This window comes from Artibeus jamaicensis, unplaced genomic scaffold (assembly GCF_021234435.1).
Source record: "Artibeus jamaicensis isolate MK-2021 breed Jamaican fruit bat unplaced genomic scaffold, CSHL_Jam_final contig_685, whole genome shotgun sequence".
NCBI classification, from domain to species: domain Eukaryota; kingdom Metazoa; phylum Chordata; class Mammalia; order Chiroptera; family Phyllostomidae; genus Artibeus; species Artibeus jamaicensis.
Genome location: NW_026521924.1, coordinates 25269437 through 25282333, shown reverse-complemented (window position 1 = coordinate 25282333; position 12897 = coordinate 25269437). Strand labels below are relative to the sequence as shown.

The following is a 12897-nucleotide window of genomic DNA, read 5'->3' as shown; positions in this document are numbered from 1 at the left end:
GTAAAAGCCTAGAGATGAGCATTCACGTAGAATCCCCAGCACTGAGTACAGGGCCAGCACACAGAGGCACAAACACCCGCCACGTGTGCTTGCCTACAGGCTCAGTCTTCTCCCTGTTCACAGCTGCCGCTGTGAACCTACTGAGTTCAGACCCAGCGCTAAGTCCCTGCATGTGTGATCCCATTCACCCACACAACAAAACGGGAAAACTGTTCTCATCCCCATTTTAAAGAGGAGCCAATCTGGCCCTGGCCAGCATGGCTCAGTTGGTTGGGTGTTGTCCTGCAAAATGAAAGGTCATAGGTTCGATTCCCAGTCAGGGCACATGCCTGGGTTGCAGGTTCAGTCCCTGGCTGGGGCACATTGGAGAGGCAACTGATCCATGTTTCTCTCACATCAATGTTTCTCCCACACTCATGGGTGGAAGGGGCGGCGTCACTCACGGGAGGATCCAGGAGGCTGGGCCATCCACCTGGGGGCAGGCTGGACGGGGGCCAGAGCCGCAGTACACAGCCGGGGCTGGAGGCTGTGGGAGAAGATGGCCCAGGGTGAGGGGGTTGCGGCAGGGGAAGTGAGACACTGCATCCCCTCGGGGACACCTCTGCAGGAACTCCACTGGCCCCCTGCGGACTGGTTAGGAAAGACCCATAAAGCTGGGATGAAGGCCTGCTTCCCAGTTCGGGGTGTCCATTATCCCTCAGCCTTTAAGGGTAAGATCTCAGGTTCAACCGTTGTCCCTTATTATCGGAGCAACTAACCCAATAACTTGGATAAAGTGAAGACAGGTCCTACTGAAACTTACGCCCCCTTAGGCAATTGCTGAAAGGAGACGGAATGTCCCAGTCTCGTAGCCTTTAATGGCTAACACCTTTCTACTTCCTCTAGGTCACAAGACCTCCTTTCCCAAACCACGTCCCTCTGCGATGTTAGCACCCCACAAAGACGACTGTTTATGCTGGGGGACTACGACCCACTCTGCTGGTTTTGCTAATTCAGACTGTCTACAGGCAGTGGAACAACGTATGTGTTGAAGAAACCTGGGCCTCCTTTACTGTAATACTTCCCAAACTTAAAATTGGCCAAAGAATCTTTTTCCGAATAACATTCACAAATCCCTCTCGCCTTCTGGGAATCGCTGTTTGACAGCGACACTATTAGCCCCGTTAGAGATGGAGTTAAAACGACCTGCTGTTTCTGGCAGAGGCAGGTTGGGAACATATGTCTGCCCATGAGCTCTCTTCCCACTCCGCCTGGGGTTGCAGGCAGGCCCTCACCCGGGGCACGGTGGGCAGCTGGTGGGCTGCTGGAAGGAGCCCATGAAGGGGGCCGCCAGGGCCCGCGTGCAGAGGCGCTGCCGCATGCACTGGTCTGTCAAGACGGCCTCCCGCTCCTCTTTGCGCTGGGCCAGCACCACGTACAGCGGCTTGCTGCCAAGGACGCACCTGTTCATCCCCATCACGGCCTTTGTTGCCTCTTCTGGAGAGGAAAAACACACAAAGCCAAACCTTTGCTGCGGCTACCCTCTGTCATCACCTAAAAAGCAGGACAAGGGCTGCTGGGAAGGTGAAGGTAGACTCCTAGGGCCCGGCCTGGCCCGGAGCTGGCCCAGGAGAAATGTGCCGTCAGGGGTGTACTGGCGCCCCCGCATTCACTGAGGGCCACCGCATGCCAGATGCCAGATACACTCCTCATGTTACTGCAAACTCCCTCTTCAAAGGGGAGAAACGTGGGGCTCCAGAGTGACAGGTCGGAGACCAGGCCACTGGCCACCAGGGAGCTGCTCATGTTTCACAGACTGCTGCTCCCCGGAGTCGGGGGGAACAGCTGCATTTCAGAACATGGTTTGATCTCTCCATTTTCTTTCTGAAAAGATTTCTCAGGCTGCAAAGGGACGCTGTCACGGAGGGGCTTTCACAAAGTGAGATGTCGTGTAGGGTTTAAAAATCTACGACTAGGGCAGGCTCTTCAGCCAGGGCCACCGTCTGAACTGTTTCAGGTGAGGTCACCATGATGGAAACCATCTGCATTCCGACCACTTCTTGGGTTTTATTAGACTACTCTCTCAGTCCTCTGCTTCACCTGGGAACGAGGAATGTAAGAAAGGTGCTCCCGACAGCTACCTTTCCTGGAGACGCCAGTCAAGAGCTAGATTTGTAGGTAATAGAAAATAATTTGAATTTCTATTTTTGGTGCTTTAATCTGTTCATTTTCTTTTTGCTAGAAATAAAAGTTCTGCCCTGGCTGGCGTGGCTCAGCGGATTGAGCACCAGCCTGAGAACCAAAGGGTCACCGGTTCAATGCCCAGTCAGAGCACATGCCTGGGTTGTGGGCCAGGTCCCTGGTGGAGGGCGCACAGGAGGCAACCACACACTGATGTTTCTGTCCCTCTCTTTCTCCCTTCCCTCTCTCTAAAAATAAATAGATAGATGAAAAATATTTTCATCTTTTAAAAAAGACATAAAAGTTCTTTGTACCGTTTTTTAAAGAGTGGCCTGTCCAGGGTCACCCAGCCAGTGGATCACCAATCAGCCAGGACTGCAGCCCAACGCGCAGCCTGATGAACCCCCATCGCCTCCACACGGCCCTGAGTCAGGTCTTTCGGAGTCTGGGGAAAAGGCTTCCACTTTTCATTAAAATAATCTTTTTATTTTGGAATAACTTTAGATGTGCAGAAAACTCTCAGAAAGAGCACAGAGTTGCTGGATGCCATCCACCCAGCTCTCAGTGTTAATATGGTCCATTTGTCAAAACTACCGCAGTAACGTGCGCGCACAGTGCTATTAACTCAACTGTACATTTCCTCTGGATTTCACCCGTTTTACTGCTGGTATTTCTTTTTCTCTTCCAGGATCCAACCCACATTTTATTTAGGGCTCTTCATCTTTTTTAGGGTCAAGACACTGGCCTGGCTCACCCACACCATGAGCAATAGAGTTGAGATCATTTTTAAATGTGATCCATTAGAGCCCGGTGGGGGGACTGGGACCGATAATAAAAAAATAAGAAGAAGAAAATTAGTACAACTAACACTTATGAAAAGCTTACTAATGAACTTAATAGCAATGCTTAATGTAAATACTTTATATACATTGACTCATTTAATCTTCCTAATCACTATTTTATGATATTAAGTTCTATAAAAATATATAAACATATAAAATCAATTAACAAATAGGTGTGCCTCAACTCTAATCTAAAAATCCAGAGTTTGACAATTCCCTTCATTCAAGGAGTCCTCAAGGAGGTGGGTGAATCTCCTGAAATTATACACAATGTGTATAAATAATTAGATCACGGTATCACTGCTTATCATGGGCAGGCACTCTGCATGCAGGTTCTTAAGCTCTCAGGAAACCCCTAGAGACAGAGAATGTTGCTCCCATTTTACAGACAGGCAAACAGAGTCCAAAAGGCAGTCACTTCCCTGCGGTTCTACAGCTAGTTCATGGCAGGACTGCGATTTAGACCTAGTTCTGATTCACTTTAACGGCCCAGCTTTCAACCACAATGCTACACCACATGTGCACTTGCTGGAGAAGAGGGCCCATGACTTCTTCTGGTGTGAAATCAAATTTCCTGTTGCTTAATTTACATGCCCCACAGCTTTCTGTCACGGTTTTGTTTTTTTAAAAGCTCCTTAACTCAAAAACTGTTAGAACCTCTTTCCCATATACTGGGATCCATAAAGGACATTTAACAGGCAAAAGAACTTCTACATCGCTTCCCGAGAACACAGCCATCGCTATACAAGTGCGGGCCCCAGCCCATTATCCACACGGATCTCACTGGAAAGCTCCTCATTCCCATCTGCAGCTCCCTACCTCCTCACGGCCACGTCAAATCCTGCTGCCACCACCACTTCTTACAGGAAGCCCTCCTTCCTGTTCCACTGAGCTACCTACCGTAGCTCTGCCTCCAATACTTGCCTTATAACAGATTTCAGTTGGTGATGCCTCTGACTTCCCCACTACACTATACGCTACTCAAGGACAAGGACTTGATTCTGTATGCTTTCCACAGGGCCTGGTAAAACAGCAGGTGCTTAAGTATGAAATGAAGGAACACGGGGCCATCTTAAAATCATCTGGGGAGCTTTTAAAAATAAAATACATAGTCCTTACCCTCAGAGATCTACATTCAATTTCTGACTCAGGTGTCTGTACTTAAGCGCTCCCTAGGGGATTTTAGTGAGAAGTCAGAGTTGAGAACTAACCAGCGAGCCCAGCTCCCTCATCTGGAAGATAGAGCTCAGAAGGTCTGCTCAAGGTCACAGAGCTACTGAGTAGAACAGTCAATCGTTTTTTTTTTAAAAAAAACTTGCTTTTGACTGTATTGTAAAAAGGGAAATTGACATTTGCAAAGCTTCCTGTATTTGACCATTAGTTTCTGACTACCCACTGATTTTTCTTTAACAAAATAGCCCGAATAATTCTTTCAAAATGTCACGACAGCATAATCAACAGCCTTTCCTTCATGATGGATTTCATGGCGCAAAGAATCCTTTTGCTAATTACGAGGACTTTAGTTTCAGAAACGTGTGTGTGTCTTCATGCTTGTTAGATTTTTCTTTTCTCCAGTTAACTGGCCTGAGCCTGCCAGACCCTAACTTGTCTGTGACTTTGCATGAAATCCTACATCTCTGGTGAGATGTGCAATTTCTCTCTGCTACCCACTTACACAAAACTGGATTTGACTTACTTATCCCCCCACACCAGCGAAAGGCACAGCCCCGTGTGCCTGACTTAATGGTCAGGAGCAGATAACAGTGTTAGCAAAGAGAAACGGTGAAGCGAACTGACTTTTTTTCTTTAATTGTATCTACTTATTTTCAGAGAAGAGAAGGGAGGGAGAAAGAGAAGGAGAGAAACATCGAGTAGTTGCCTCTTGTTCACCCTCAAATGGGGACTCAGCTGCCAACCCAGGCATGTACCCTGACTGGGAATCAAACCCATGACCTTTCGGTTCACAGGCTGGCACTCAATCTACTGAGCCACACCAGCCAGGGCAGGAACTGACTTTTTAAGTAGTCGGTTCATTACTAAATACTTTCAGGTAATGATGACTTTTGCTTTTCCACCTAAATATACAAATATATGCAAATATATGTAAATATGCATTGTGGACCCATGAACTGCCAGTTCTACACCAGTCTTAAAGGCCATTACCAAAGTCTCTTTAAGAGCTTGGAGTTAATGGACCCCTGCAGCTTCTTCCATCTACTCCTTCTAATCATTTTACAGTTTGGGGAAGCAAAACCTAGCGAGAGGGCAGGACTCATCCAAGGACTCACAAGAAGTTATCTTTCAATGGAGCCATTTACTTAAGAACAAACTTCAGAGTCGGAAAGAGCTGGTTCCAACCCCAGTGATCACTCTTACCAGCTCCAACCCATGGAACCTCTTAACAACACAGAGCCCACATTCGTGGGGGTAGAGATGAAACTGTATGTAAGACCCTTAGCGCAGTGCCTGGCCTCATCTCAGTGCTCAGTGAGAAGGGGCTACTGTCGAGATGGCACCAGGATCCAGGTGTCCGGCCAGAACCCACCATGAGCTGGGCTCTTCCCCATCCAGTGATCTTCCCGGGGCCGCAGACACGGAAAGAGCTTTATGGTGAGAGGCCAGACACAACATTTGTTATTCCGGCATTATTACTGTGTGACCGTGTGCCGTTCATTCGTTCAGCAAAGATGTGTCTGGTTTCTCCTGGCAGATACAATCCTGGAGACTTAACAGTAAAATGGGCCCTAGGCCCCACCTGCAGTTCTACACATGGAAATCTGTGCTGACGACGGAGAGACAGACAGCATCACAAGTCAGGGAAGACAGAAGAGGCAGCTCCTGAAGGAGGGAAAGTATAAGCTGAGACTCAAAGGGCAGGCGCTAAACAGTCTAAAGCTATGCTGTCCAATATGGCAGCCACTGCGGGTACTGAGCACTGGAAATATGGGTAGTCTGAATTGTGCTGTCGGTACTGGATTTCAAAGAATTAAGTAGGATAAAAGGGAATGTAAAAAAAAATCTCAATTTTTATATGAAATATTCATTGAAGTGATCTAATTTAAATGTTATGCCAAATAAACTGTATTATTAAAATGAACTTCACAGTTTCTTTTTTTACCCCTTTTCATATGGCTACTGGAAATTTTTATTTTATTTTTTTATCTATTGGAAAAATTTAAATTGCACACGTGGCTCGTGTTACTGTTCTATTGGAAAGCACTGGTCCAAAGAGTCGGGAAAGCAATGCCCTGGCCGAGTGGCTCAGTTGACTGGAGCAGAGTCCTAATGCACCAAGGTTGTGGGTTTGATGCCTGGTCAGGGCACATACAAGATGCAACAATGAATGCATAAATAAGTAGAGCAATAAACTGATGTTTCTATCTCCCCACCACTAAAATTAATAAACAAATCTTTTTTTTTTTTAAGAGTAGGAAAGGGTCCTGGCTGGTGTGGCTCAGGGGATTGAGCACCACACTGCAAACGAAAGGGTCACTGGTTCGATTCCCAGGCAGGGCACATGCCTTGGTTGCAGGCCAGGTTCCCCAGTGTGGGGCATGCGAGAGGCAACCATGCATTGATGTTTCTCTCCCTTTCTCTCTCCCTTCCTCTCTCCCTAAAAATAAATTAATAAAATCATTTTTTAAAAAAAGAATAGGAAAGGGAAGTAATGTGAGTAAACAGCATTTGCAAATACCTGGAAGCAAGAAATAACATAGCCCTTCCCCTCCCTGGCCTCCGTCCCACCATCATTTCAAGAAGAGGGTAGTGGCTGTCTTGAAGGCCCCTTCCACCTTCCAGCAAGAATGTATGAAAATAAGCCAGCCTCATGCCTTGGAAGCCACTGAAGGAGGCTTAAGCCTTCTGCCTTTGGCACAGGCAGGAAGGGCCCTGATTCAAGTGGCCGGGAGAGGGGAGGGACTTCAGTTCCTTCCACAAGCAGCTGGATCTGCTCCTGATCTCCCTTATTCCTAGTCCTGCTCAGCACCTCCTCCACGAAACAGGGCCATGGGGAAGCAGGCTCCTACCTTCTGGGCTTCCTCATGCTTCTCAAAGTTGACAAAGTCTGGGGAGTGGCCGCTGTCATCCCTCATCACCTTCACACTCAGCATCTTCCCTGGGAAGACCCAATCTGGCTCAAAGGGGAGTTTGGGGAGTCCGAGGTGTTCCCCTTTTCCTCCCACAAGTCCTGGGGAAGCCCCAGGAGAGTCCCTCCTCCCAGTCTGACCAGGGAGCAGAACAGAAAGTGACCCCAAACTCCCTTGGGAAACACACCCACCAAACTGGAAGAAGAGCTGCCCCAGGCCCTGCTCGTCCACGTCCACCTGGAGGTTCTTCACGTAGGTGTTGGTGAACTCCGAGGCCGGGCCCCCAGCTTGGCCTCCCGCTCCTGTCAGGACTTGAAGTGGCCAAGGAAGCTGTGGACACACCGACAGGGTAGCCAACGGCCAGCCATCAGCCACCCCCAGCTCAACCCCAGCCCATCCAGCAAGCCTGGGTCACTGGGGTCCATTGCCACCAGCCACCAGGCCTCTGATTCCCTCCTCAGAAGACTGGGCAGGGCAACACTTCTTAGATGGAATATTTCCGATGCCCAACCACCTTCTGCAGCCAAGATTATATGTGCCAGCATAAGGTTAAGAAGACTTAATTCTCGTGGCAATTGCCCACGGAACTCCTACCAGATACCCCAAGCAACTAAGTGCACAGCAGATAAGAGCATGAACTTGGAAGTCACATTTGAATTCTCGCTCTGCGGTTGCCTAGCTGTGGCAAGTTCTGGGATCTTTCCGAGCCTCCATGTTCATTCCGGTAAAACTGGGATCAAACTCACACCACAGGGATGTGCTCACTCATTTACCGTGTACTGGGCTCACTGGGGGATCAGCGGTGAGACAGCGAGACACAATTCACGCCAGTGGTGCTATGGGGGAAGTGGAGTCACTTAAAATCAACAGTAATTTAAAAAATGGTAATGTCCAAGTTCATGTCAATACAACAAAGGCAGTGTCATAGATTAAGAAAAAAAGCATAAGAAAATCTCGTGGTTTCTATAGCACATGTAGCACAAACAAATTGTAGCTAGCACTAAAAACTGGAAAAATCTGAGTGGCACAGGTAACCTTGGACAGACTGTGGCTGCCAAAGACAACGTCCTTCTGGGGAAAGCCCGCCGTGGTTCAGTTTCATTGACCGGAGCCTCCCCGGGGAAACCCTGGACAGAAGACTCTGACGGCAGCTCCCAGCTCAAAGCCTGCGCAGCACGGGACAGGGGCTTAGCCACCACACGGGCTGAAGCAAAGCTGGGGGAGGGGCACCGCCAGAGCACCTTCTCTTCAGCAGGGGCATCCCAATTTTCCCATCTGTGAAGTGGGAAAGATGCCAAACGGAAATGGGTGACAAAGGCCGGCTAAGCACATGCCTACCGTCTGAAACCCCCATGAAATGACACAAAAGGGCTTGAGGAAAACATTCACAAGCACGCTGAGAAGGCTGAGTCCACCGAAGATCTGGCCGTCAGCTGTTCCTGCTGGACTTCAGGACCATCTCTTCACCTACTGAACGGAACAAGCCTCTGAGTGTATCAGCAGCCCCACCTTTCTTTGAGGAAAGGGAGGCCCTGCGAGGCTGAGCCACTCTCCTGAGGTCACACTGCCAGGAAGAACACAGGTGGCTGCTCGGTGACTGGTGCCCATGAGATGGTGGCGGGTCCAGTGGGTCCCCAGCTGGTGGTGCCACGATTCCGTCCCTCCAGCTTTAGCCCGCCCCCCTGCCCGCCACTCACACTTTACAGTCATTCAGCAGCATCCCATTTATGCTGCTGATGGCCTTCTGCATGGCCTCATAGGTCTCGAAATGGACAAAGCCAAAACCTTGGAAGCTGTGATCATCACACATCACCTGGGCCATACAGGAAAGGGACAAGGAGAGCACCCAACCGAGGGTTCAGGCAGAAAAGAACAGCAGGACGGTAACAGCTCATGACACAGGGCTTGCTTTGTGCACAACAGCTCCATTTTCGTGGGAAACGAAAGCTCAGAGAGGTTGATCCACTTGCTTAAGATCACACAGTAAGGAGTAACAGAGTCCTCAAATTGAACACAGGTCTTTTATACCACAGACACGCTTTTAATTATCTTGCTAAGGTGATGGGCAAGAGGATCAGATTCAAACCTCTATTCTTGCATCCTTGTTTTTTCTTGCTTTTAAAAAATATTTTAAATTGTATTTATTCATTTATTTTAGAGCGAGAAGAAAAGAAAGAAGCACACAGAGAAAGAAACATTGATTTGTCATTCCATTCACTCATGCATTTGCTGGTTGCTTCTCCTACTTGCCCTGATCAGAGATCGAACCCACAACCTTGGTGTATCAGGATGATGCTCTAACCAACTGGGCTAGCCGCCCAGGGCCCTACATCCTTGTTCCTAAAAGCAAATTAGAGCTAATCTGAGTATCCATCAAGGAGAGGGTGAACTAAGTTACAGTATATCATACTGGCTGACCACATGTGCGGCTGAAGGGAACCTGTAGGTTATGTGGCTGACGCGGACTGATTTGGAGGGTATATCATTCAGGGGGAAAAAAATCAAGCCCTGCTGGGTTAATAAAGTGGGAGTCTACACATGGGAAAATTCTAAACAGAAACACACAAAACTGTTCACAATGACTATTTCTGGGAACTAGGATTGAAAAGGATGGAACTTCTTTTCACTTCGTTCCTTTCTACACTGTTTAAAGTCTACCATTTTATGTACTGTTTCAACAACAAACCTGTTTTAATTTTGTAAAAGACCTGAGAACGTTCTACCCCCATTTTGCAAGCCTCCTGGCTCAAATTAGAAGGACAAAGCTTGAGACCGACCAGGACAAGTCTTCATGTCACGTAGTTCCCATCCCTCTGGTTGAACTTGCACTGAAACCACGAAGGCCCATTTCAAGTGTCCCTGGCTCCACCCACCTCTGCAGCCAGTGCCCCAGCTCAGCTAAGTGGCGTTTTCTGCCCAGGCAACCACCCTGCCTCCCAGCTCAGCTTCCATGCTGACCACTGGTATGCTTCTTCTAAAATGTAACTATGACTGTGTCCCCTTGGGACCTCGCCCCCAGTAGCTCCTACCCTCCACGGAACTAGATCAGGTTGGCACTGCAGGCCCTGGACTAGCCTTGCTTCCAAATTCAAGCCCACCACACCCTCCTCCACTTTCCAGTCCCAAACAGAGTTCCTGCACTTTCAGCTCAAGTGCCAGCTTTTCCATTCAGATTCAGTCGTGTTGACTTGGTTCCTGCTTTGGGACAAGCACTTGCTAAGCACATGGTATACTTATCTTGCTAATAGTTGCCATAAAAACGCTTTCAGCCATTTCTTAACCTCTAAGCCCCAGCTGCCTGATTGGGAGAAATGGGAATAAATATTTCCCATTGAGCATCTACTATGTGTCACATCTTATTCCAGGTCCTGGGACACAAAGGTGAATAAGAACAGGTTCACTACTCATATAAAACTTCCATTCTCTTATAAATCATAAAAACGAGGCCGGGCCATCGATTGCCATGGTGGCCTCCATTAATGGCCTTGTTGTAACCACACTTTTTGTCCTATAGTTTCTGCGGTCCTCTCGCTCTGAACTGAGCCTGGTGTTGTGACTTGCTTCAGCAAATAAAATGCAGCGGAAGTGATGGTGGGCCAGTTCCAAGCTTAGATCTCAAGAGGCCCGGTGAGCTTCCACTCTGCCTCTGAGCCCCCAGCATTGCCGTGGGGACAGCCGGGGCTAGGCTGCTGGGGGAGGAAAGACCACAGGGAGGAAAGCTGAGGTGCTCCAATCGACAGTCAGCCACAGCCTCAAAGCAGAGCCAATCCGCTCTCCATGGGCACAGGAAGGAGCTCTCAGCCAAGGCCAAAGACCTGCCCAGCCGAACTCCGCCCAAATCGCCAACTGCAGAATTATAAGCTAAATAACGGTTGTTGACAGCAACTTAGCTTTCGGGTGGTTACACAGCCAGAGTGGACCGAAACACAGGTGGCCTCTGACAGGCCTATGAAGATGGAACTGGAAGGGCCCCTACCATTCAGGGACTTCCTGAAGCTGGTGCTTAAGTGAAAAGACCTCACATACTGTCAAGGGAGGTGCTGATTGGAGCCCCTCTACCACACAGGTACCTGACGCAGACATCCCCCCTCAAGAGGCACACCCACCTTGCAAGAGAGGATGTTCCCAAAGGTGGAGGAGGTGTCGTATAGGGCCTTGTTGTCAATGGACTCCTCCAGGTTCTTGATGAAGATGTTACCCACACCTGACCTGCGAAGCCCTGGGTCTCGCTGGGACCACATGATGCGGATGGGCTGGCCTTTGATCACCTCAAAGTTCATTGTGTCCAGTGCCCGCTCTGCTGAACAGGAGGAGAGAAAGGAGCAAGATAAGGGGACTTTCTTTCCCTGGGTCCTCAGGTGCTTAACTGGGAACCCCCTCCGAAAGAAAAAAAGAAAGCCAGTCTCTGGGTCTCACTGGAGAAAGAGCTTGGACACCCAGGAAGGATAAAAATGAAAGGGTATGACATTCCTCCCATTTTTTAGGATCTCGTTCAAACTCCTCACTGTGGCCATGTGAGCACAGATTCCTACCCCCACTTTATAGAAGGGAAAACTGAGGCTCAGAAAGGGGAAAGATCGGTGGCAGAGCCAGGTCTACTGTGGTTGCCAAGGCACATGCAGTAAATAAAGATGTAAAGGAGGACTCTACGACACATGGTGGTGCACTCCAAGGAAATTAAAGCTCAGGGGCGCTGAGCAGCGCAGTTGAGGTTCGATCCCAAGTAGTAGGGTTCCAGGGGAGAAGAACATCACCTCTCTCAGCTGGTTTCTCCCTGTAAAATAGGGATGATGGTAATATGAACCATCCTCTCAAACTCAACGAAGGGAGATAATACCATCTACCTCCATGCTGTTGGGCAGCTGAAAGTTAAATGAGGTCTGCAAGGTGCCTTGTCCTTTGCACCCAGCACAAAACAGGTGGCTGGCAAATGGCAAGGCATCTGAAAACAGCAGCCTATGCCTATCCTCCTGCCACTATGACAGCCTGTCCCCTTCCCAGGTAATATGCTGTCCTCTCCTTCAAGGATTCCTCCACTTTCACAGGCAGAGAGAACTGTGCAGAACTCAGTGGAGCACACTTCAAGAAGTCTGGTTTTTCCATCTAGCCCTGCCAATGAACACCCAGGGACAAAACCCCTCCTCTATGGAGCTCAGCTTCGCCATCTAGGAAGTCTGGCCAAAAGGTCAGGTGGTGCAAGGCTTGGAGGAAGATGGAAAGGGCAGTGGGTGGGGGAAGCAGAGCAAAGGGGAAGTCCCCCTGGAACCCAGCTCGGTCACCCCTTACTCACTGGGAAACAGGCTGAACCACGCCAGCAAACCCCCAGTTCAGGGAGCCTCCCCATCCACCCAGGAGACGGTTGAGGGCGCTCTCTTTTGGAGTTGGCCAGGCAAGCCTCTTTTGGTTGTTTCTGGAGACTTCCACCTGAACGATACAGTTACTATTATTTTTCTTAAGTTACCACTTATCGAGGCCTTCGAATGTACTAGAGATACTTCATAAACACAGCTCTCCTTCCATGCTGCTGGGGAATAAGTTAGCCCCATTTCACAGATGAAGTACGGAGTGTGAACTCTTGCTCAAGCTCGCACCCTAGTGGTAGAGCTGGAGCAAAACCGGTGCTCTTAATCTTTACACTCTCAACAGAAGTGTAGACATACCCATCTGGAAAGCTCTGGGCAATTCTATCAGCTCTGAGAAACAGGTTGCCAAGCCTACAGTGGAGGTGGAGGTGGCTTTTCAGGGCTTGCCAAGGGGGAGGCACTTGGTGCAGGCCTCCTGCTACGCTGCTGGCAGAGGTGGAGCCCCAA

General features: G+C 49.0%; 1 protein-coding gene across 1 annotated transcript; it reads right to left on the bottom strand.

Annotated features, from left to right (window-relative positions):
• Positions 1–102: 102 nt before the first annotated feature.
• PABPC1L (poly(A) binding protein cytoplasmic 1 like) lies at positions 103–12413 on the bottom strand. The gene is made up of 5 exons (XM_053671268.1): positions 12378–12413; positions 11194–11384; positions 7279–7417; positions 7028–7116; positions 103–526 (listed from the first exon to the last, which is right to left on the bottom strand). Exons 2-5 carry the CDS (start codon positions 11365–11367, stop codon positions 440–442), a joined length of 489 nt encoding a protein of 162 aa, XP_053527243.1. The 5' UTR covers positions 11368–11384; positions 12378–12413; the 3' UTR covers positions 103–439.
• Positions 12414–12897: the final 484 nt, after the last annotated feature.

Excerpts from the sequence above, each read along its gene's own strand:
- PABPC1L (XM_053671268.1), bottom strand. The coding sequence starts at position 11,367 with ATGAACTTTGAGGTGATCAAAGGCCAGCCCATCCGCATCATGTGGTCC. Across the intron at positions 7,117-7,278 it reads GCAGCTCTTCTTCCAGTTTG|GGAAGATGCTGAGTGTGAAG; the intron begins GTGGGTGTGTTT and ends GGGTCTTCCCAG. Across the intron at positions 527-7,027 it reads AGCATGAGGAAGCCCAGAAG|CCTCCAGCCCCGGCTGTGTA; the intron begins GTAGGAGCCTGC and ends CTTCTCCCACAG.